Here is a 24,265-nt window from a genome sequence, read left to right on the forward strand (position 1 = left end):
AAGGAATTTATCCATTTCTTGTAGGTTGGCATATAATTATTCATAATATTATCTTATAATCCTTGCTATTTCTGTGGTGTGCGTTATTTCTCGTCCTTAATTTCTGATTTCATTTATTTGAGCCCTCTCTCTTTTTCTTGATGAGTCTGGCCAAAGATAAAGAATTTTGTTGGTTTTTTTTTCCAAGAACCAGCTTCTGGTTTCATTAATCTGTTTTATTGGTGGAGTTTTTTTGTTTTTGTTGTTTTTTTGTTTTTGTCTACATTTCATTTGTTTTTGCTCTAATTTGGATTATTTTCTTCCTTCTACTGGCTCTGGGCTCTGTTTTTCCTTTTTCTAGCTCCTATGAGTATAAGGTTAGGTTGCTTATTTGAAATTTTTCTTGCTTCTTATAGTAGGCCTGTATTGCTGTAATCATTCCTCTCTGAACAGCTTATGGTGTGTCCCAAAGATCTTGGACCATTGTGTTTTCATTTTCATTTCTCTCCATGTATTTTTTATTTCCTCTCTGATTTCTTGGTTTAGTAACATGTTATTTAGCCTCCATGGAAAATCTATCCATTGATGTTAGTGGAGTATTAAAGTTCATTACTTTTTTTGTGTTACTGTCAGTTTCTTCCTTTATGTCTGTTAATTATTGCTTAATGTATTCAGTTGTTCTTATATCAGGCGTACAAATATTTACCACTGTTATATCCTCTTGTTGCATTATTGCCTTTATTAGTATGTAGTGTCCTTCTTTGTCTCTTATTACAGTCTTTCTTTTAAAGTCTATATTGTTGCCACCTTAGCCTTCTTTTTGCTTACATTTGTATGGTAAATACTTTTTCTATCCCTTTACTTTCAATTTGCATGTATCTTTAGGTCTGAAGTGAATTTCTTGTAGGTAGCCCATAGATGGGTCTTGCCTTTTTTTTTTTTTTTTTAATCCATCAGTCACCCAATGTCTTTTGATTGGAGCATTTAGTCCATTTACATTCAATGTAATTATTGATTGGTATGCACTTATTGCCATTTTGTTACTTGTTTTATGGTTGTTTTTATATTTCTGCCCATGTTCCTTCTCTTGCTCTCTTCCCTTATGCTTTTATGTCTGTCATGTAATGACAGTAATGATATGCTTGCATTGCTTCCTCCTTATTTTTTGCAAATCTATTACAGGTCTATTTGTGGTTACCCTTAGGCTTATAAATAACATCTTATGATATAGCAGTCTATATTAAGTTGATGGTCACGTAAGTTTGAACCCATTCTGAAAGCCTTAAATTTTTCTTCCCCTCCCATGTTTCATGTATATGATATCATACTTTACATCCTCTTATTTTGTGAATCTCTTGACTGATTTTTATAGATTTAACTGATTTTATTGCCTTTGTGTTTTAACCTCCATACTGGTTTTATAAGTGATCAATGTAATACTTTTATTATGTTCATATTTAATTGTGAAATTTTATCCTTTCACAGTTTTCCTATTTCTTTTCTTTCCATTGAAAGGATTCCCTTTAGTGTTTCTTATAAGGCTGGTTTAGTTGTGATGAACTCTTTTAACTTTTGTTTTCTGGGAAATTCTTTATCTCTTCTTCTGCCCTGAATGATAGCCTTGCTGAGTAGAGAATGTTTGATTGCAGGGTTTTTCCTTTCTGCACTTTGAATATACCATGCCACTTTCTTTGGGCCTGCATAGTTTCTGCTGATAAATCAGTTCATAGATTTATGAGGTTTCCCTTGTATGTAACTGTTTTCTTTTCTCTTACTGATTTTAAATTTCCCTCTTTATCACTACTTTTGGCCATTTTAATTACTATGTGTCTTGGTATGGGCCTTCTTGGGTTGATTTTGTTGGGAGTTCTCTGTGCCTCCTGGAATCAGATAGCCGTTTCCTTCCACAGATTAGGGAAGTTTTCAGCTATTATTCCTCAAATAAATTTTTTGTCCCCTTTTCTTTTCCTTCTGGGATGGCTATAATGCAGAAGTTATAATGCTTGATGATGATGCTGAGTTCCCTTAATCTATTCTCATTTTTTTAAATTAATTTTTTCTTCTCGCTGTTCGGTGTGGTTGCTTTCCAGTGCTCTGTCTTCCAGCTTGCTAATCCATTCTTCTGTCTCCTCAAATTTACTATTGATTTCCTCTAGTGTATTTTTAATTTCATTTATTGAGTTCTTCATCTCTGATTGGTTCTTTTTTATATTTTCTATCTTTTTGTTGAAGGTCTCACTGAGATCCCCCATTCTTTTCTCAAGTCCAGTAAGTATCTTTATGACCATTACTTTGATTTTTTTTTTAAAATCAGGCGTATTCTTGTCTTTGTTTCATTTAACTCTGTTGCTGTGGTTTTGTCCTATTCTTTAATTTGTGACATATTTTTCTGTCTCCTCATTTTCTCTGTGTTTGTTTCTATATATTAAAAAAAAGCAGTTATGTCTCCTGGATCTTGAAAGTAGTGCTTTTATAAGAAAGAGGTCCTGGGGTGCCCTTGTAGCACAAGGTCCTCTGCTCACCAGAACCAGGCACTTCAGGGATATCTCATGTGTGGTTTTCATGTGCCCTACTATTGTGGCTAAGCCTTCTTTGCCTTTAGTCCAGCCAGCTGCAATGGCTCACTTGACCTGTTGTGGGCAAGATTTAGTCCCTGTGCTATTAAGGGGCCAGCCAGGGCCCCTGTGGGCTTGTAGTTGGGTAATGGGGCAGTCAGACTAGAGGTCTGCCCTCAGCTTATTTGTCAGGGCTACAAAGTGACCCCAAACTGCAGGGCTCTCTCCCTGTACTGCCTCCCAAGAGGTGTTTGTTGGTGGGTGGGGCTGGCAGTGAGACCAAGATACCTGTCCCCATACTGTCTGCTGGGGCTGCAAATGCACTGATCAGCAGGGCACTCTTTCCACATTGCCAGTTATAAGGCCTGGCTGCTGGGGATGCAGTGGAATTGGTGTGTGTAGTTGTTTTCACCCTCTCATCAGGGCAGAAGTGACTTTGGAGTGGTGTCAGTCCCTATTGGGGCTGCTTGCAGGGGGAGATACAATAGGAGCCCTTTTGATGGGACTCCTGAAGAGTGGCGTAGGTTGGGTGGAGTGAATCCCCAGGAGAGTGTGGGGGTGGGGTACACAGTGTAAATAAGATAGGTAGAGGGTATTGAAGCTGCTTCCCACAGGTATCTGGCTATCTAGGCTTGGAGTAGGGGTGGGTACATGGGGAGGAATGGCACTTGCCAGCTCTTTTGTTCTTGGAGAATTCTCTGAATGATCTTTTCCCCTCTAGCATGCGTTCTGAAATTAGTAAATAAATCTCCTTCTCATATATCCCATGTGCTTTTCAAGCTGCTGCTTCTGTGCTATATCTAGGTGGGATTGTTTGCTCTACTGTCTTGTTAAGGGCAGAGACCCAGTTTCTTGTCCCTCTCCACATCTCCCAGAGTTGAGCCTGCCAATTTTTAAAGTACCAGAGTTAAGCCCCACTGGTTGTAAAAAACTCATAAAGTTAAGCTCCATGGGTTTTCAAAGCCAAATGTTATGGGGACTTGTATTCCTAGTGCAGGTCCACTGTGCCTGGGGTGCCTGGTATGAGGTTTCCTCCATGCTTGTGATATCCCTTCCATTTGTGTTTGGTCTCACCAAGAGTTTGCTTCCCTCCCGCCTTGGCTCCTCTGACATCATCTCTATGAGTAACTGTGGAAGGTCTATTCTGCTAGTGTTTGGATCATTTTCTGCTTTGTTTGCACTGATGTGGCTATTATCTAGGTATGTTCATAGGAACAAGTGAGCTTAGGATTCTCCTACTCTGTTATCTTCCTAGAAGTCCTCCCATTGTTAAATGAATATTTTTAAATATTTTTAGTTTAATTATCATTGCCTATAGAAGAATTTTGATAAAGAATATTTTCTAACTAGAAGTTTATTTTTTTATTATGTTTCTGATTTAGTAACTTCAAGTACCTAAATACATCTTTAATAAGTATCCTTGGGCGCCTGGGTGGCTCAGTCATTGGGTGGCTGCCTTTGGCTCAGGTCATGATCCCTGGGTCCTGGGATTGAGTCGTGCATTTGGCTCCTTGCTCGGCAGGAAGTCTGCTTTTCCATCTCCCACTCTCCCTGCTTGTGTCCCCTCTCTTGCTGTGTCTCTCTCTGTCAAATAAATGAATAAAATCTTAAAAAATAATAATAATAAGTATCCTGTCTTTATGGGGCCAGTTGCTATGAAAAGATTATTCTTTTGGTCAAAAGTAAAGTTAATTTAATATTTGCATTTTTAAAAAAGATTTATTATTTATTTGTGAGAGAGTGCATGAGTGGAAGGGGAGAGGGTGAGGGAGAGAGAGAATCTGAAGCCAACTCTGTGCTGAGTCCAGAGCCCAACCCTGGGCTCTCACAACCCTGAGAGCATGACCTGAGCCAAAACCAAGAGTTGGACACTCAACCGACTGTGCCGCCCAGGCGCCCAATAGTGTTTAACACTAATATTTGATATTGGATTATAAAATAAATTCTTTTCCTTCTGGACATTCTTAGACTATGGTAAATCCTAAATATGATAGTTTAGTAGGTAAAGATTCTGTCAGTGGAAAGTCTCTCTACATAGGGTAGGTCATAAGCTTCTGAGAATAACTTTGCCTCTTAAGGAATCTTGGATCTAAGAGGAACCTAAGAAATAGCTAGTCTAGTTGCCCACCCCTTGTCTCTGTCTCTCTGTCTACACACACACACACACACACACACACACTCAAACTTTATAGATAAGGCACTGAGGTCTCTATGGTCTATATTCTTTGCTTAAGGTAGTATAGGGAGTCATCAGCAATCTCAGTCTTTTGCTCTATGTTCTGCTATTTTTCTCTGATGTGATTTTAAGAGGATATACACATAAGTCAAGGGTCCCCAGTAGTTTGCCTGCTTTAAACACCTGTGGGTCTAGCATAGTTTGAAATGATCACTACTAGTAAGTACCTTATTTTAAAACATTTCCCCTTGGGGCGCCTGGGTGGCTCAGTGGGTTAAAGCTGCTGCCTTTGGCTCAGGTCCTGATCCCAGGGTCCTGGGATCGAGCCCTGCATCGGGTTCTCTACTCAGCAGGGTGCCTGCTTCCCTTCCTCTCTCTCTCTGCCTGCTTCTCTGCCTACTTGTGATCTCTCTATGTCAAATAAATAAATAAAAATCTTTTAAAAAAATGAAAAAACCTGATTTCAAGCTTTATTACAAAGCTGTGATCACCAAGGCAGCATGGTACTGGCATAAAAACAGACACACAGACCAGTGGAACAGAGTAGAGAGCCCAGATATGGACCCTCAACTCTATGGCCAATTAATCTTTGACAAAACAGGAAAAAATATACAGTGGAAAAAAGACAGTCTCTTCAATAAATGGTGCTGGGAAAACTGGACAGCTATATGTAGAAGAATAAAACTCGACCATTCTCTTACACCGTACACAAAGATCAACTCAAAATGGATAAAAGACCTCAACGTGAGACAGGAATCCGTCAGAATCTTAGAGGAGAACATAGGCAGTAATCTCTTTGATATCAGCCACAGCAACTTCTTTCAAGATACGTCTCCAAAGGCAAAGGAAACAAAAGCGAAAATAGACTTCTGGGACTTCATCAAAATCAAAATCTTCTGCACAGCAAAGGACACAGTCAAAAAAACAAAGAGGCAACCCACGGAATGGGAGAAGATATTTGCAAATGACAGTACAGACAAAAGGTTGATATCCAGGATCTATAATGAACTCCTCAAACTCAACCCACACGAAACAGGCAAACACATCAAAAAATGGGCAGAAGATATGAACAGACACTTCTCCAAGCAAGATATACAAATGGCTATCAGACACATGAAAAAATGCTCATCATCATTAGCCCTCAGGGAGATTCAAATTAAAACCACATTGAGATATCACCTTACACCAGTTAGAATGGCCAAAATTAACAAAACAGGAAACAACATGTGTTGGAGAGGATGTGGAGAAAGGGGAACCCTCTTACACTGTTGGTGGGAATGCAAGTTGGTGCAGCCTCTTTGGAGAACAGTGTGGAGATTCCTCAAGAAATTAAAAATAGAGCTTCTCTACGACCCTGCAATTGCACTCCTGGGTATTTACCCAAAGATACAGATGTCGTGAAAAGAAGGGCATCTGTACCCCAATGTTTATAGCAGCAATGGCCACGGTCGCCAAACTATGGAAAGAACCAAGATGCCCTTCAACGGACGAATGGATAAGGAAGATGTGGTCCATATACACTATGGAGTATTATGCCTCCATCAGAAAGGATGAATACCCAACTTTTGTAGCAACATGGACAGGACTGGAAGAGATTATGCTGAGTGAAATAAGTCAAGCAGAGAGAGTCAATTATCATATGGTTTCACTTATTTGTGGAGCATAACAAATAGCGTGGAGGACAAGGGGTGTTAGAGAGGAGAAGGGAGTTGGGGTAAATTGGAAGGGGAGGTGAACCACGAGAGACTATGGACTCTGAAAAACAATCTGAGGGGTTTGACGTGGCGGGGGGGGGTGGGAGGTTGGGGTACCAGGTGGTGGGTATTATAGAGGGCATGGATTGCATGGAGCACTGGGTGTGGTGAAAAAATAATGAATACTCTTTTTCTGAAAATAAATAAATTGAAACAAAACAAAACAAATACCACCACCATCACAGATAAAAAAAAAAAAAAGAAAAGAAAAAACAAAACCAAAAAATTTCCCCTTAAGAAAACCCTGAACAACAGTTATGGTGCTTGGAAAGGATGACCATAGCCATGAAGGAGCCATGAAGGAGGATTGCAGTACAATGGTTTCTGGTCCCAGTTCTTCCCTGAGGAGGGGGAAACCCACATGGCCTGGAGAAAGAAATAATGGCTAAGATCTGAAGCCCCAGAGAAGAAATATTTTAGATACACTCCGTGGTTCACAGCCTGGTGGGCAGCCAGAGGGCAGTGTGGGCGCATCAGACCCCTGGGCACAGCCTGTTGTAAAGGATCTCATTTACAGCCCCACCACAAAAACTTGAATAATGTAGATTTGGCTTATGTAGATGAATGGTTGGAGAGAGATGAATATCACAGTGATGAGGGAAGCAAGCATTCAGCTAAAAACTAGGAAAATAACAAACAGGAAAAAAGAAGCTCAAACCCTGAAATTGAAAAACAAAAACAAAATACCAAAATCTTTACTAATCAAATACTGTGTGTCCCTTTACCACTCATACCTTCCCCAGCCTCATTTGAATGTAGTGTGTGTTTCTTCCTGAGATTGAATGAAGAGAAGTACCTTAAATACATCACAGTAGATTACAAAAAATTGCTATTTGGAACAGCTGTTCTAAATGTGTGATTTGTGATGTGCTACTGAATCACACTATCCCATCACTTTAAATGGTTGACTGATGACATATCTAGGTTTTCTCTATTTTAGACTTTTTTGTCAATTTCTAAACCAGCTTCTATAAACTATTAAACAACTAGTGAGCGGGTTCAGTATGGCTTTTCAGAATCGCCACAGTGACTTGTATTTTCTTGTATCAATAGGTGTTTACTCATGGATTCATGGAAAGAAAGCCTTTGTTCTTTTCAGAGACAGAGTAACACAACACATGATATCTGAGCTCCAAGCTCAATTGTTGGGGTTGTATCTGGCTCTTACTCCCTCTGTGCTTGTGTTAAAATGTATTAGTCTCATTGGACTTTCTATTCAACAGGTACTTGTTGAAGCCAACTATGTGCTGAGTAGTTCCTAGGCACTGGAACAGACAAAAGCCACTGCTCACAAGGAGCTTATGTTCTCAAGGAAGAAGAGAGAAAATAGATATACACAAAATCAGTAAACTATATAGTAGGTTTGAAGGTATAAAGTGCCACAGAGAAAAATAGAATAGTAGGAAGAGGACAAGAGTGCCGGAGGAGGGAGGGATGTAACATTCAATAGGGTCATCGTGGTGGGTCTCATTGAAAAGATCAATTTGAACAAAGGCTTGAAGAAGGTGATGTTGAGAGCCATGCGGTTGTCGGGGATGAGTGTTCTGGGCAGAGGAAACAGGTAGCAGCATAAAGGCCTTAAGGTGGGATCATGCTTGGTCGGTTTGAAAAAAAAGAAAGGAGTCATTGTGGCTGGACCTCTCCAATGAACAAGGTGGGGACAGTAGATGATTCACAGAGGCAGAGGTTGGGGGTCAGCTGAGTAGGGCCTGTGGACCATTGTAAGGACTTCTACGCTGAGTAGAATGGTATTGCATAGTAGTACAGAGTGTTTTGAGCAGCAGAATGGCAAGGATCCCCTTTATAAAAGGATCATTTTGGCCTCTGTGTTGAGAATTGATGTTAGGGGGACAAGTGTGGAAGCAGAGTCCAGAGTAAGTGATAATAATATGAATAAGAGCCAATGTGGTAGCCACAGGGGGTGGTAAAAAGATGTTGGATTTTATTGGATTAAATTAATGTATTTTTAAAAAAGGTTTTATCTTTAAGTAACTTCTATACCTAACATGCAGCTTGAAACTATAACCCCGAGATCAAGAGTTGCATGCTCCACTGACTGAGCAGTCAGGCTCCCGAAGATGTTGAATTTTAAATACATTTTATTTTATTTTATTTTATTTTATTTTAAAGATTTATTTGTTTGAGAGAGAGAGAGAGAGAGAATCTCCAGCAGATTCCCTGCTGAGCATGGACTCTGGTGTGGGGCTCAATCTCACCACCCCAAGATCATAACCTGAGCCAAAACCAAGAGTTGGACACTTAACTGAGCCCCCCAGGCTCCCCAAATTTTAAATACATCTTAAAAAGTAAAGTCAATAGCATTTACTCATGATTGGTTGTAGAGTATGTGAGAGAGAGAGGGATCAAGGATTTTGGCTTAAGCACTTGGAAATGTGGAATGACCCCTAATCAAGGAGGGGAAAACTGTGGTGGAGCAGGTTTTAGGGAGGAGATCAGAAGGTCAGTTTTGGCATTTTAAGTTTGAGATGTCCATTAGGCATCCAAGTGGAGAGGATGAGTTGCCAAAACATTTGAATCTGGGGGTGGGGAAGTAGGTCCAAGCTGGAGATCATTCTAGGAGTCGTCAGAATGGAGTAGAATTCAAAGCAATGAGATTGGTTAATAGCACAAAGAATTTGGGATCTGGAATCAGAGTGCTTGGTACCACCACTTATTAGCTGAGTGACTTTGGGAAAGCAACCTTGCTTCTGTGTAACTCATTCTATCTGCCTGTAAAAGGAGAAGAATAGTAGTAACTATCTCATGGAGTGAAAGTAGAAATTTAAATCAAAATCGCTGGTACCTATAAAACAGCTCTTCGAGCATATACTCAGTTAAGTGGGTTAACTGTTATTTTCAGTGCAACTATTCTGTATCTCTATTAGGACATCACAAACACGTGCAGACTCATGTGATTAGTGTAGCAATACAGTTTTGTACCCCGTGATGTCATGTTTTGGTTTGGGATGGGTAGTTCATACTAATTCCCCTGAGCTGGTTTTGTTTCCAGAATTAAACTGGCCTGGATTTTTGGTGTTTGCTCTGTCTCAGGTTTTGATGCATTTTGAAAGCCTGTATATAGTTTAATATGTGTTACTTGTTCCCAAAAAAGTCTCATGAGTTTCTTCAGTGCTGGTCTCCTTTCCTTTTCTCAGTGCTCAGCAGAGGAGCAGTCAGGTTCACAAGAAAAACACAATTGGAAATCAGGTAGGCATTTTAAAATAATCAGTGCATGCATGCCCAAAGAATTTGAGCTCAGTTGCTTGACTGATTTTTTTAATGCAAATTAATCATGTGCAGATTTTGCCAAAAATGCAGCTTTTTATTTTGTTTTGTTTTTGCTTGTAAGGTTTTTGGAGTGCATTGCATTTTTTTTTTTTTGTGGCTATTTTATGCATTTAACTTTATCGGTTTATTTTAAATAACTTTTCTGCTATTTGCTCTGCTTTTCAAAAGTGACTCCTTGTGTCCTACTTTGCTTGCTTATGTTACCCCTAAATTTGATTTAACATGGAATCTGTGAGTTGGTTCAAGGTTAAAACATGGTGAGTCGTTGCATGAGCTTCTGTCGCTGCTGACTAGTTCACACGTTTGCACAGCTTGGTAACAGTGAAGGGACAGCTCATAAAGAAGGCAGTTGTTGGATTTACTCTCTGCCGCACCAAATTCCTGTTGGCTAATGAAGATGTTAATTCCTACGAAGATCTGATCTTTTAAGTTTTTGTGTTTGGGGCTGACCAGCTGTCTCTGACTAATAGCGCTCAGCAGAGATTGCATTAACTCTGACAGTTTGCTGTTTCTTTTATGTTTTATGTGATAATGAATATTTGCATTATTATTTCTTTTCAACTCAAAACAATGATGATTTTATAGTTTTTTTTTTAATTCAGAGGTACAATTATTGAACAAATTGAAACCTCTGCTCTAGAAGTTTTTCCATTGTTTTGAAAGGAGAAGAGGTAATAACAGACTTTATTTTAAAAACTTTTTTTCTGAACTAAAGCATATAATTCTTTGCTATTTCAGGGAACCAATCTTCCGCCTTCAAGGCAAATTGTACGAGCTAAGTTCTGTAAGCTTTACTGTTGCTTTTTCATTTAGCTTCCCAAGGGCACAGTTTGTCTTTAACTGATTAACTCAACTAGCGCTTGCTACTAATTTTTTTAAACTTAGGTTGTCTTGTCCATAACACTAGTATCATTGAAATAAAAATCCCCTGAAGAGGGTTCATCCCTTCACTGCTAATAACTTGCTGTGATTGAAAGGTATGAACTAGTAAACTCTAAAATGCTGTAATAATAAACCCTTAACACTGTGGGTGCTTTGACATTTCTCTAATTTTAACGGGCCTTAAAATAATTAAAATCATTAATGATCTTCATCTCTGTCCCTTTATGCTATGTTGTTACGAGGCATAATAAGCCTTTCTCTATTACTTGTGTGATAATATCTCCAATAAATGTGGTTGGTGCCTCTAAAAGGTGGGTGAATAGTAAACATCTGATTTTGATGTATTTGTAGATAAGCCTACTCAATTACAATTTTTTTGTATTTTTTTTAAAAAATAAAACAAAACCCAAATGACATCCATTGCTATTGTACATGGCTTTAAAGTTGAATCTTTTAAAACCAGATACTGTATCTTCACTTTATGGAAGTGTAAAGATACTGTCAAATTCCTGGCATAGGCATTTAGAAAAACAAACAAACACAATACCCCAAAACATTACACTCTCATTTTTACCACAGATGGAGCAGCCTTAAACCCTTTCTTCCAATTGGGCTTAAGTTAAGAATGAGATTGTGGAGTATCGACCAATTATTTGCCTCATGATGTTTTGGAAGAAAGTCTTTGAAACTAGACATTCCAAATTCTGCTCTGTCACTTAGTAGCCACGGGGCCTAGGACAAACTGAACCTGAGTTTGCTCAGTTGTGTGATGAGAAGAATGAAAATATATCCATAGGATGATTATGAGAATCAGAAGTAGTTTACATAGTGATGTTTGCAGCTGGGTGCTGGGTGTGTGGCTTGCAAAAGCATTTACCTTGTAGGTGCTGTTCTTGAAGTTTCAGGAGAAGAAATAAAAAATATTAAAAAATTACAAAAGTTACAAAATCAGAACAATGAAACATTTGGGAAAATGAGCTATGGCAAATTATTCTGAAGACTGCAATGCCCAGATTAAGGCTTGATGTATAAAGGATTTGTCTATGAAACTTTCCTCATGATCAGAAGCTTTAGCTCACAGAATTTTATACTTATTGGAAAAGCAATAGTATAGTAACATAAATCCGTATTTTAAATCAGATCGAAAGGAAATTCAGAATAGTTTTCAATTATATATTCTTCCAAATGCTGAAATAATGTTAATTGTGTTTCTGTGACTTTACTTTCACTGAGTACTTCAAAGCCCATACATTATGGAGGTCTTAAAATTCAAGATAATAGAATTGGGTGAGTCTCATAATAGAATACAGATCCCTACCCAAAACCCTTGGGGCCAGATGCACCTTTAATGTCAGAACCTTTTGGATTTTAGAAAAAAAGTACATTGCATATATCATTTATTACTCAGTATTCCTGTGGGGTCAGAGACACAGCACCCTTTAATTAAACACATTATGTTTCTGCAGGAAAACAAATGAACAGTCACACTAAGATGAAATGAGAGATATTTTCATGTCAGTTTAGATTTTGCTGCTAAATTTTTGTTTTGTTTATTTGTTTTATTTATTTAGTTTTAAATTTTTTAGAGAGGGAGAGAGAGATGGGGAAGGGGCAGAGGGAAAGGGAGAGAGAGAATCTGAAACAGGCTCCACACCCAGTCTCACGACCCTGAGATCAGGACCTGAGCCAAAATCAAGAGTTGGCCCACTGAGCCACTCAAGTGCCCCTGGCTGTTTGAAAACAAAAACCCTTTACTTTGCAAGTAAGGGGTTAGGAACCAGAATATCTTATATTGCAGGATCAAATTCAGTAATTACTTGCAGTACAGTGTATTTTAGAGATTTATTTATTTGCTGCTTAGCAGAAATGAACTATAATTACTTGAAACCATTTTCTTTATGAATCTGAATGTCCAAAGTTGATTTGAATTTGTATAAAAAGTCTTTGGGACTTTTTATAGGTCTAAGGGACCCTTAGAGCCCAGTCTTTTAACTCATGCTGGCTTTTATGGTTGGTGGGGCAGAAATACTGTGTTATCCTACAGGTGGTTCATCCATTCAAATATTCCTTTAGGGCTCTTGGTTGTAAGAGATTCTGCTATACAGAGTCTGCTCTGAAATATTTTAGAAGGAATTCAGAAAAGGAAAACTCCTTAAAGGCAATCCCATTCATTTTTGGCTGCCTAGAAATTTGTCAGCTTGAAAGTTCCACAAATTGATGTCAACGTTGGTATAAAACAATGTGAGCATGTAATTAGCTTAAAGTTGCATTGCCCAAAAACTTAAACATAACCTTCATTCATCCCTTCACTCATCAAATATGTATTCAAAACATAAGAGTATGAAAAACTATGGTAGATGTTTAGTACAGATTGATAAATAAATCATGGGTCCTGTCCTCGGGGACCTCACAGCCCAATGGGGATGATAGTAAGTAGGCAAACTGAAGTCTGCCACCTTTTCCAAAGCTAGCTCCTTCTAATCCTTCAGGTCTCCCTGAAATGTCACTTCTGGAATAGATTGGCCCTGGCCATCAGATGTAAAATCACCTTCCCTTCCTACTGTCTTGACATTATCTATTATCTTTTTGAACTTCCTTCACTAGGACCTGAGCTCCATTAAATTTTTTTTTCTTTTTTTTTGTGATCTAGAAGGCCATGGAGTATCATTGTAAGGTTTTAAGTACAATCATAATGTACCAAACCCTACAGATATGCTTTTTTTCCTATCCATTCATACCTGTGATAAAGTTTAGTTTATAAATTAGGCACAGCAAGAGATTAACAACAATAATTAATAATAAATTAGAATATTATAGCAATATACTATAATAAAAGTTGTGTGGATGTGGTCTCTGTCTCTCAGAATATCTTCTTCTACTGTAGTCATCCTCATACTGAGGTGGGATGGTCAAATGCCCATGCAGTGAAAGTGAGGTCAGCAACACAGGCACTGTGTTATGGTGTTGTGCTACTGCCAACCTTGTGCTTAGAAGTCAGAAGGATCATCTGCTTCCCGGCTGCAGTTGACAGCGGGTAACCCTGACCACAGAAAGTGAAACCTCAGCTAAGAGAGGCCTGAACACACCAGGATGAAGGGGAGAATGTGTAGGGCTGGAGGCTGACATCAGTGAGCCCGATGTTGTGTCTGAAGGGCGTGAGACAATACCACCTGAAGGTCAGAGAGGTTATTAGAATAAGAAGGCACAGAACTGGAGGAGGGGAATGACAAATGAGAACCACAGATATTTGCAGAACATTGTTTGTCCTCAGAAGGTCTGGGTTGCTGAAGAGAAATGGGGATGAAATTCCCTGGATTTAAGGATAGATCTACGATATTTGGAAGCCGCGGGATTACACGGCTGATCATGCATTCCTTTAGCTACAAGAATCTAGGGCTGGAAGACACCGCGGACGTGCTCATTGGCCCAGACTGCATCCAGTTAGGAAGTACTTAGGAAGAAATGTACAGTGAGGAAGAATCTTGCTTCAGACCGGGAGCAGAGCAGGTTGGTGCAGGAGCCTGAGTCTGGGGCTGCCTCCCAGTCCTGGGCTTCATGTCTGTCTGTTTCCCACCAATGCGCCTTCTCCTGCTGACTTTAAATTGGAGTCGGAAATTGAGCTTTCCCAAACTGATAGGCCTCCAGATAACTGGGTTCCCAAACTTCCTGAAGCAGAAAAGAACTTTCTTACCAGAACAGGGTATTGTCCCTCCCCTGATTTCTTGAAAGCCAGTCTCTTCTCTGTAGGACGCCCCAAAGCTGCCAGCACATCCCAGCATCCTGAAATTTGCCTACCGAGCCCCGTAGCTGTCCAGCCTCTGCAAGGACATGGTTTGAGAGCAGAGTTGGAAGAGGTCAGAGTTTGCCCTGCTAAGTGACGGCTGGTTAGGAAATCAGCCCACCTCCTCGGCCCCAGCAGACCTGCTCCCAGGCCCCCTCCTCTCTCTCGGCGGCCCCTTTAGCTTTCGGGGTCCGCCGGCCCATCCTCACCTGACCTCCCAGTATCAAGGTCTAGATCAGGACTCTTCCAGGTACAAATTTTGGAAAAGCTTAACTTAGACGACCTCGGAAAAAAACAAGTTAATTAACTTATGTGTTTGACTATTTCGGGAAAAAAGTTAAGTCGGGTCTGAGCTCCGGTGTCGACAGGGTCGGAATGGGCCGGGGTCAGGAGCCACGACGGGCCGGAGGGGCCCTTCCCCTTCTCTCCTCTGCATCTTTGCTGTGGGCTCTGCTCTCGGGCCCCCCAGGACTGCGGTACGATGGCTCTGGGCCCCTAGGGGTTTCCTGACTTCGAACCCGGCAGAAATAAGCAGATCTTCCTCCCAGAGGCCTCGGAGAAGTTCCCGCGGCTCGTTTAGATGGAACAGGCCGGGCTCTGGGCTCGCTCGGGGCGAGTCCCTGCGGCCGGAGAGCGAGGCGCTCTGACTGGCTCAGGCCAGGTCACGTGGGTGGGTGGGGGAGCCGGGGGCGGGGCTCCTGGGGGGGAGCCTGGGGGCGGGGCTTCTGGGGGTAGCCGGGGGGCGGGGCTCCTGGGACGGCCGTCGGAGCTGCGGTCGGAAGAGGAGGGAGCGACCCTGGAGGACGTGCGGCGGAGGTGATGGCGACAGATGCTTTGATGAGCTCTGTCTGCGCCACGATTTAACTCGGATAATAGGATCTTAGGTGCATAGTCTTGTTAAAGAGATGCAACATGGTGAAACCGGTTATTAAAACCCTGTGGTTCATTAGTGACCAGTGAGCTGCTCCCAGCTCATCCTCTCACTTTCTCTCCCCTCATCTCCCCCGTCTTTCCAAAGCGAACGAACCGAACAGAAGCGTTTCTGTGGGTGCTGTTCAGTGGAGAGGTAGGGCAGTGTCATGGTTCTTCAGAGCTGGAGCTCGGAAATCACCCTGTGGCCAGGAGCAAACCGTTGGACGTCCTGTTCCTCAGGCTTCTAAATCGGGTGATGAGATAGGATCATTGCCGCTTCCAGCCAGCGTCGAGAGAAGAATTAGGCACAAACAAGTCAGCTGCAAGAAACTGGGGGCAGGGGACAAGAGTCGGAAAGGACTGCGGCTCCCAGTTTCTTGCAGCTGACTGGTTTGTGCCTAATTCTTCTCCCGTTGCCGGCTGGAAGCGGCAAGTGGCGCCCGAACAGGGACAAGGCAACTGGAATGACCGCCCATACATATTGGCCTATTTTGATATCCAAAAGTAAGATTAATATTTGTGCCCTGCTTGCCCACAGTTGAAACACTGTCCTTTAAATTGCCCTGTGGTCAGAGCAGCCATTGCTTGAGCTAACAAATCAGCTTTATAGGTCTCTGTTCCTACTCCTTGACATAGCTTAATATAATCTGTCAATGTTCCCTTGCCTTTAAAGGGTGCTAGCAACTACTTACAATCAGAATTAGCATTCTCATAAGCCACCAGTTGCATAATGGTATCCACAGCCTCAAGATTATTTATCTGTCTTCTGACAGCCTCTTGTAATCTTGCAATAAAATCAGTATAGGGCTCTCTTGGATCCTGTACCACTTTTTGAAAAGAAGAGCACTTATCTCCCTGAGATTCTATTCTCTCCCATGCTCTCAAACAGCAACGCCGGAGCTGCTCAATAGCTTGATCATTCATTAATACTTGGTCTTGAACCTGGGCCCACAGTCCAAGACTCATGAGCTGTTCTATGGAAATAGGAATATTATGAGCTCTATTATGGGCAGCTGCTATTTCTGCATGATCTTGCCACCATGTTTTGAATTCCAAGAACTCACTTGGAGATAGAACTGTTCTCGCTAGCAATGACCAATCCGACAGAATAAGTCGATTGCCTTCTGCGATGCTTTGAATGATTCCCGTTGTAAATGGAGAATTAGCTCCATAGTTTTGTACTGCCTGTTTTAGTTCCTTCAATAATTCGAAGGGAAATTGCTCATGCTTGGCCTCATAGACACCATTAGGGTTGTTAGGATCATGTCCTGGAGCGACATGTTATGTAATAATAACCGGGAAATTAAAATGCAAGGCATCTAGGTCTCCCGCTCACTGTGCTTCAAGGAGGCCTTTCTGAACAGCTGATCGCATGTACTCTTCATCTTTTTCATTAAATGGTGCCTTCTTATACAACGGCGGAGCCAATGGCAACAGTGCCATGGGCACCTTTTGTTCTGTTACTGGAGGAGGAGGAGGAGTTTCCTCCTTTCTATATTCCTTTCTGGTGGCTTTAATAATTTCTTTCTCCTCCTGGATGGCATGTTTAGGTTTCTCTATTTTAGTTTCTCCTGAACACTCATTATCGCTCTCCAGATCAGGGGTAAAGGCTCCAAAACGGAGCGAATGAGGGTCCAAGTAGGCCATATAATAACTGGAATTTGCTTTCCTTTAGTATACGAAAGTTTTAACTCATGACCTACTTTTTCCCATGTTTGTAAATCTAAAGTCCCTAATATAGGGAACCAGGAGCAATGTTCTTTAATTACCTTTAAAAGCTCCATAAGTTGGCCCTCGCTGACTTTTGCTCCTCCGGCCTTCAGGAGCCTTCTCAGTAAACAAACGTAAGGACGATAATCATTTGTGCTCTCTAGATTACCCATACCCTGCGATAATGACCCACAACTCACCAGCGGGAAAAAGGCACGGCTGTGCAAAACTCACATTGGGGCTTCTTCTCCTGTTTTATTTCTGATCAGATCTGGTCTGGTCCCTGTTTGGGCACCACTTGCCGCTTCCAGCTGGTGATGGGAAAAGAATTAGGCACAAACAAGTCAGCTGCAAGAAACTGGCAGCACCACTTGCTGCTTCCAGCTTCATGGTCGTATATTGTTCTTCTCCCCAAAGACCTGTTGCCAGTATATGTATTTCTTAAGGCCATATATAAATGTGCTTGGCAACTAGTAAAATCCTCCAGGGGCTACAGTTTAAGTAACAAATTGTTCCAAGGGGCAGCAGCAGATCATGAAGTTTTTGTAAGGATTAAATGAGGTAATACAAGCTGGGTACCTTCCGCAGGGCTTGGCTGGTTGTAAGCCCTATCTAAGGCGCTTGTTGTTATTATTGTTGTTGTGTCTTCTGTTAGTGTTCAAGAAAGATGGTAAAATGATTGCTTTTTTTTTTTTTAAAGATTTATTTATTTAACAGACAGATCACAAGTAGGCAGAGAGGCAGGCAGAGAGAGAGAGGAAGAAGCAGGTTCCCTGCTGAGCAGAGAGCCCGATGTGGGGCTCGATCCCAGGATCCTGGGATCATGACCTGAGCCGAAGGCAGAGGCTTTAACCCACTGAGCCACCCAGGCACCCTAAAATAATTGCTTTTATTTTCCAATTGAGCCTTCTGCTCCCTTGGAAGCAGATTCTGCATTTCCATAATGGTTTGTGGATTAGTTTTTGAGGACAGCTTTCTGAGTACAGAAGAAGAAAAGTACCCTCCACCCCCAATATTTTAATAGTTTAATGTATTTTAAACTAGATATTATAAATTTTTGGAACAAGTTGGCACTTCTTTCTCAAGTTCTTTTAACAGAACATACATTAGAAAATATTATTTACAGTAAGAATTGAATACTTGCTCTATTGATCTTCAAGTGGCCCGTTTTAATGAAAACTCTGTCGGTGTTATACTGCTGTTTTAGTGCTTTGTGGTTGCTTATTTAGAAGAAATAACTCAATAATTAAAAATTGTCAAAGATTTGTGGCAAGATAGAATATATACCTTTAAGAATGTATGATGCTTTTCTGTATTTATTATACATTACATAGAGGCCCCTTATCAGCAAAGAAATGTAAATATAATTTTTATTAGATGTAATGGATTGCATTTTAGGAAACATTTCTAAAATTGTGCAATTCAGGTCAGTGGGAATATAACTTGTCATACCAGTACAATCCTACATCACAAGCGTTTTAGCACATATCGCATGTGTAAAATGAGATCTGTTGTTACTAGCTGTGTTTCTTTCCTGTCAGGAGAACCAAGTGTTGTTTGCTGCCAGTTGGTCTGATATTTAAATTTTTAAGTTTATACACTAGTTCTGAGGCCGCCATTTCTTTGGGGTATTCGTTTTCTAGGGCTGCTGTAACAAAGCACCACAAACGGAGTGACAGAAAACAAGAGAAATGTATTCTCTCACAGTTCTAGAAGGCTTGCCGTCTGAAATCAAAGTGTCTTTAGGGTCATGTGCCCTGTGAAGGTTCTAGAAAATCTTTCTTGGCTCTTCCTGGCTGCGGGCAGCTCCTGGCCCTCCTTGGCTTGTACAGTGCGACTCCACTGTGTGCCGCCGTCTTCTCATGGCTTCCGGCCCTCTGTAGGTGTCTGTGTCTGTGTCCCCTCCCCTTCTTCTAGGGACACCAGTCATTGCATCTGGAGCCCACTCTAATTTAGTATGACCTCACCTTATCTAGTTACATCTGCAAAAACCCAATTTCCAAAGAAAGTCACACTCAGAGGTTCCAGATGGATGTAAATTTTGGGAGACAGTATTCAACTCACTACACTTTGGCCACTTGCAGATTTTCTTTTCTTTTTCTTCTTTTCTTCTTCTTTTTTTTAAATGGCTTATTGTAATAAAACTTTATCTGGGATTTAGCTATATGGGATGCTGATGCACTTGAATGGTTTATTAAACTAAGAATTTATAAATTGGACCATTAGAGCTTTACAAGCTATTTTCTTTATTATTCTGTTTTGAGAAAATAATAACCTTGTATTATTGAGCTAAAGCAGCACTATTCTATCCTTCTGTATGTTGCCATTAAAATATCATTTTGATTAACTGGGCTTTTTTTTTAGGATTGCTTCTTGAGAATTTATCTATTTTTCTCCGAAGTTTGTAGCATACAAGTAATTCATCATGAGGGGAAAAAAGGAAACATTGCACACTTTTAAGTGATAATACACAAACTCCCTTTTTCCTCATTTCATGTTCTGCCTTGGCTAATCTCCTCCCCAGTCTTACCCCCCAGCCCTCAAGAGACAGCAGGAGTTGGGGGGAAGGGGAGGACAGAGAGGAAACCAACGGACAGAAAGACAGACAGACATCGTGTGGAGCTATAAATACATCTTCAGATTTGGGAATTTGCATTTTTAAAATCTATCAAATAGGAAAGTTGTAATACTTAAAGAAACCTGAAGGGATGAATGGCTGCCCCCTCCTATCAGTTCTGTAGAAATCGTGGTAGTTAACATGGATTAGTTATAGTGTTTCAGGTTTGGTTTTAGGTACCTCATCCATGAACTCAGTATTCGTCCCAACAATCCCGTGAGGTAGGTGCTCTGATCATCTCCATTTTATTTATTCTTTTAATATATTTTTTCTTTTTAAAAAAATATTAACATAGGATGTATTTTTACAGATAAGGAAGCTGAGTCAGGGAAAGGCCAAGTATATGTCCAGTCTGAACAGTTTCGTAATGAGAGCATCAGGATTCAGGGGCAGCAATTTGATTCTCGCCCTTGTTTGCGTCATTGTGAGGTTTATCCACTGCTTCTAACCGGTCATAAATTGCAGGAAGAATCTCACTCAGTCTCAGTTAAAGCATGTTGCATCACTGAAGTCCATTCACTCTTGGTTTTATTTGTTCCTGAAATTTGTTCTTTCTTTCTTTTTTTTTTTTTTTAAGATTTTGTTTATTCATTTGACAGACAGAGATCACAAGCAGGCAGAGAGAGAGGGAGAAGCAGGCTCCCTGCTGAGCAGAGAGCCCGATGTGGGACTCGATCCCAGGACCCTGAGATCATGACCTGAGCTGAAGGCAGAGGCTTAACTCACTGAGCCACCCAGGTGCCCCTGAAATTTGTTCTAGATTAAGAACAAAGCTGATTGATCCTGAATAGCGTGAGTTTAGATCTGTATAAATTAATCTGATTGTGGCAGTCAGTTCGGGCTGCTGTGACAAAATACCACAGACTGGGTGACTTAAACAGCAAATGTTTATTTGTCACAGTTCTGGGGGCTAGAATTCTGAGGCCAAGGTGCCGCGCGGTTGAGTTCTCGGTGAGCGCCCTCTTCCTGGTTATATTCTCACATGCCCTTTTTTTGGGACAGAAAGGAAGAGGGATCCATCCATCTATCCATTTCTCCCCCTCCCCCCCTTTTTTTTAAAGTAGACTCCATGCCTAACTAACACTGGGCTTGAACTCGTGGCCCTGAGATCAAGAGTCCCGTGCTCTACCAACTGAGCCAGGCTCGTGCCCCTTCCCCCTCTTTTTATAAAGGTATTAATACCGTCATGGGAGCGCTACCCTCATGACCTCTTCTAACCCTAATTAACTCCTAGAGGCCCCACCTCCTAATGCCATCCCATCGGAGGTTACAGTTTGAATGTATATATTTGGGGGAATACTCATATTTACTTTCTAACAATGAAAACCTGGAGTAGCTTTTAGAATGTGTTTCCTCTTTTCCTTCAGTTCAGGGAAGTCCAGAGGGGCCAGTCAATAGCTTATAAAATAGAAAAATTTTTATTTTAATAAAATAGAGAATGGCATCTGTGAAAGCCACACTTAGTGAAGTGCATGGCCTGCTAATTTCTTCTGCATCTTTTAAAATCTAGACTTTTATTTGGAATAGCATTTAATATATGCCTCATAATTTTTTCCAGAAAATGTGCAGATGTCCTTACCATATTTTTACAGCCAAGTTACATCTTAATTGAAGGCTTAAGGCTGAAAATCGGTGAGCAGAAAAACCTATCTACTCAAAATTACCCTGAAAAATGCCATTAAGGGCTAGAATGTAGCCGCTCATTTCAGCTGTGGCCTTTTCTTGGGACGGAAGACGCTTGGTCTTGTTTCTCCAGGGAAAATGGCGTCTGAGCAAACTAAGTGCTTCTCCTCCTCCTCTCTCTCACCAGCTGTCTCACGGCTCCCCTTCACCCCCTGCTTCTCCTTTTTCCCTCCCTCTGTCTCTTTTGTCCTCTGCCTTTCTGTACCCTCCCTCCTTTTTTTTTTTTTTTTTAACAAAGCACAATGTGTTTGTTTCCTAGTAAGTTAAATGCCTGATTGATTTGAGCTCTCTGGAATTTTATAACATTTAAACATTTTATTTTCCCTCATTATTACTTGATTGGCCTCTGTAATTTTGGATCTGAATGTTCCCCAATTAACAGGTAAATGACATCTTAGTGTCTTCCTGTTTATGACTATTTTCAAGGTTTATGGACATTGGGATTGTATCATTTCCTTGGTTCTGAATGAGTGGTTCTCACTGTCTTCATTTCCACTTCTTTAATCTCCATTCCGCATCTCAGAGAAGTTTCCACTTTATTTTCCTACACAGGCACCTGAGTGTAGAGGGGTCCTAAAGGTTGCTGCCTCAGCCGATCCCAGAAGTTGCTGGTTTTCTTCCTCAGACAAGCCTCTGGTAGCCCCCCACCGGCCGCCCTGCCCTCCCACGCTCCCTCCCTCCCGGCTCCCTCTTGCAGGCCTGGGGAGCACCTGTGCTCCTGACGCCTCACGCCCGCCTGCTACAGCTTCCTGGCAGTCCGCTTGCCCCCTTCCCACTCCTCACCACTTAGATCCTCATCTGGTCCCTTGGCACAGGGGCTTCTTAAGCAGTTTGACAGGATAGAGCTATTACTCTAAAAAGGCAGAAAAATTGCTCCTCAAGTGTTTGTTTGTTTTTTCCATTGTTGTTCAAGACTTCCCTTATGTGCAGTATATAGCTAATTTATCTTTCTAAATATTTATTTATTTGAGACTGATGGCATGCATAGGGGAGGGGCAAAGGGAGAGAGAAAGAGAGAATCTCAAGCAGACTCCGTGCTGAGCGTGGAGCCCAACATGAGGCTTGATCTCGGGACCCCAAGATCATGACCTGAGCTGAGATCAAGAGTTGGGTGCTTAACCAACTGAGCCACCCAGGGGTCCCTCTAGCTAATTTAACACAAAGTTTCAGTGGAGCCTTATGGTTTCGAAGCCATAATTTTCATTTGTTACACAAGAAATATATGAGCATATTTTCACTGTGGAAAAATTAAGTAATGCTGATCCAGTAGATACAGCCTTGATTCTCACCCCAACCTACTCAACCCCTTAGATGCAACCTCTCTTATCACTCGAGCACAGTGCGTACATAAACACACACACACACACACACACACACACACACACAGTTGATGATTTTTAAAAAGTGATCACAAATATCTTACATATGTGACACCATCTAACAAGCTCCACAAAGGCAAGGACTTTTGTCTCTCTTGTTCATTGATGGGTCTGGAACACTTAGAACCTCCTGTCTAATAGATGCTTAGCAAACACATTTGAACTTACTTTATCCACTTAATGATACATCTTAGAGGTTTGTCCATGTAGACACAGAGAGAAGATAACTAACTTCTTTTACTGGTGTGTCGTGGTATTGAATATTGCACCGTGTAGTGTGCTGCTGTTCAAGAATCCCCTTGAGGATTGCAGTTTTTCTTAAAATAGCTGAACCAGTTTATAGACCCTACAACTATATATGTGAGAACCTGAATTTCTAACACTGAATAATTATAATTTATGTAATTTTGGATAGTTTGCTGAAAACAATAATATATTGCTTTGGGTTTCATTTCACTTATTACAAGTTATACAGACTTTAAAATATTTAAGAAAAGGGGTGGGGCGCCTGGCTGGCTCATTCAGGAGATCGTGTGATTCTTGATCTTGGATTGTGAGTTTGAGCCCCACGTTGGGTGTAGACATTACTTAAAAATAAAAAGCCTTGGGCACCTGGGTGGCTCATCAGTTAAGCAGCTGATTTTGGCTCAGGTCATGATCCCAGGGTCCTGAAATTGGCCCCCCATGGGCTCCTTGCTCAGTGGGGAACTTGCTTCTCCATCTGCCTACCACTCCCCCTGCTTGGACTCTCTTTCACTCTGTCAAATAAATAAATAGATAGATAGATAAATAGATAAATAAATATATTTTAAAAATCTAAAAAAATAAGTAAATGAAATATTTAAGAGACAATTGTATCTCTTCTATGAAATGTCTGATGGTGTCTCTTTGCCCATTTTGAAGGGACTGTTACATTATTTTCTTACTGGCTTTAGAATTTTTTTTAATCATCTGAATATTGTGTATTATATATAGTGCAGGTATTTTCTGCTTGTTTGTCACTTGTTATATACTTTATTGTATATTGTAAAACAAAAAGTTATTATTTTGATCTGGACAAATTTTTCAGTTTTTGCAGCATTTATATTTTGTTTTGCTTATCAGAGACGTTGACTAGTCCACCCAGGTCATACGGCGGATAAATGGCAGAATCCTGCCTTCGGTCCAGGTCATGGAGGAACTCTTATCCTTGGATCTGTATCTGGGTTTTGTATCCTGTTCCAGCTTTGTTGATTTTTGTACAGTGACTCACTTTTAAATTATTGCAGCTGTCTAATACATTTTAATGTCTGCTAGGTCATTTCCTTTCATTACTCCTCTTTTTCAAAAATGTACTTAGCTTTTGCAGATGACTCATTCTTTCAGTTGAAGATTAAAATCTTGTCACTTAAGAATTACAATTCTATTTGAATTTTTATATTTGTAAAGCCTATAAATTAATATGGGAAGAAATCATTTTTTCATATAATTTTATTCCATCCAATCATATGGTGATTCCTTCTTTTATTATAGTTTCCTATTTTTCTCTTAATATAAGTACATTTACATT

At 40.7% G+C, this 24,265-nt stretch overlaps 1 protein-coding gene across 7 annotated transcripts in view; it reads left to right on the forward strand.

Moving 5' to 3' along the window:
* The window catches only part of DNM3 (dynamin 3), a 534,866-nt gene that overhangs the window by 234,729 nt on the left and 275,872 nt on the right, over window positions 1–24,265 (forward strand). For 5 of the 7 annotated variants that reach the window (XM_044266982.1, XM_044266981.1, XM_044266976.1 and 2 more), the window contains exons 13-14: window positions 9,620–9,671; window positions 10,491–10,520. In XM_044266982.1, the coding sequence (XP_044122917.1) occupies window positions 9,620–9,671; window positions 10,491–10,520 (82 nt within the window). The remainder of the gene's footprint in view (window positions 1–9,619; window positions 9,672–10,490; window positions 10,521–24,265) is intronic. The other 2 variants (XM_044266977.1, XM_044266978.1) reach the window with 1 other exon arrangement.

Source organism: Neovison vison, chromosome 10 (genome assembly GCF_020171115.1).
Source record: "Neovison vison isolate M4711 chromosome 10, ASM_NN_V1, whole genome shotgun sequence".
Taxonomy (NCBI): domain Eukaryota; kingdom Metazoa; phylum Chordata; class Mammalia; order Carnivora; family Mustelidae; genus Neogale; species Neogale vison.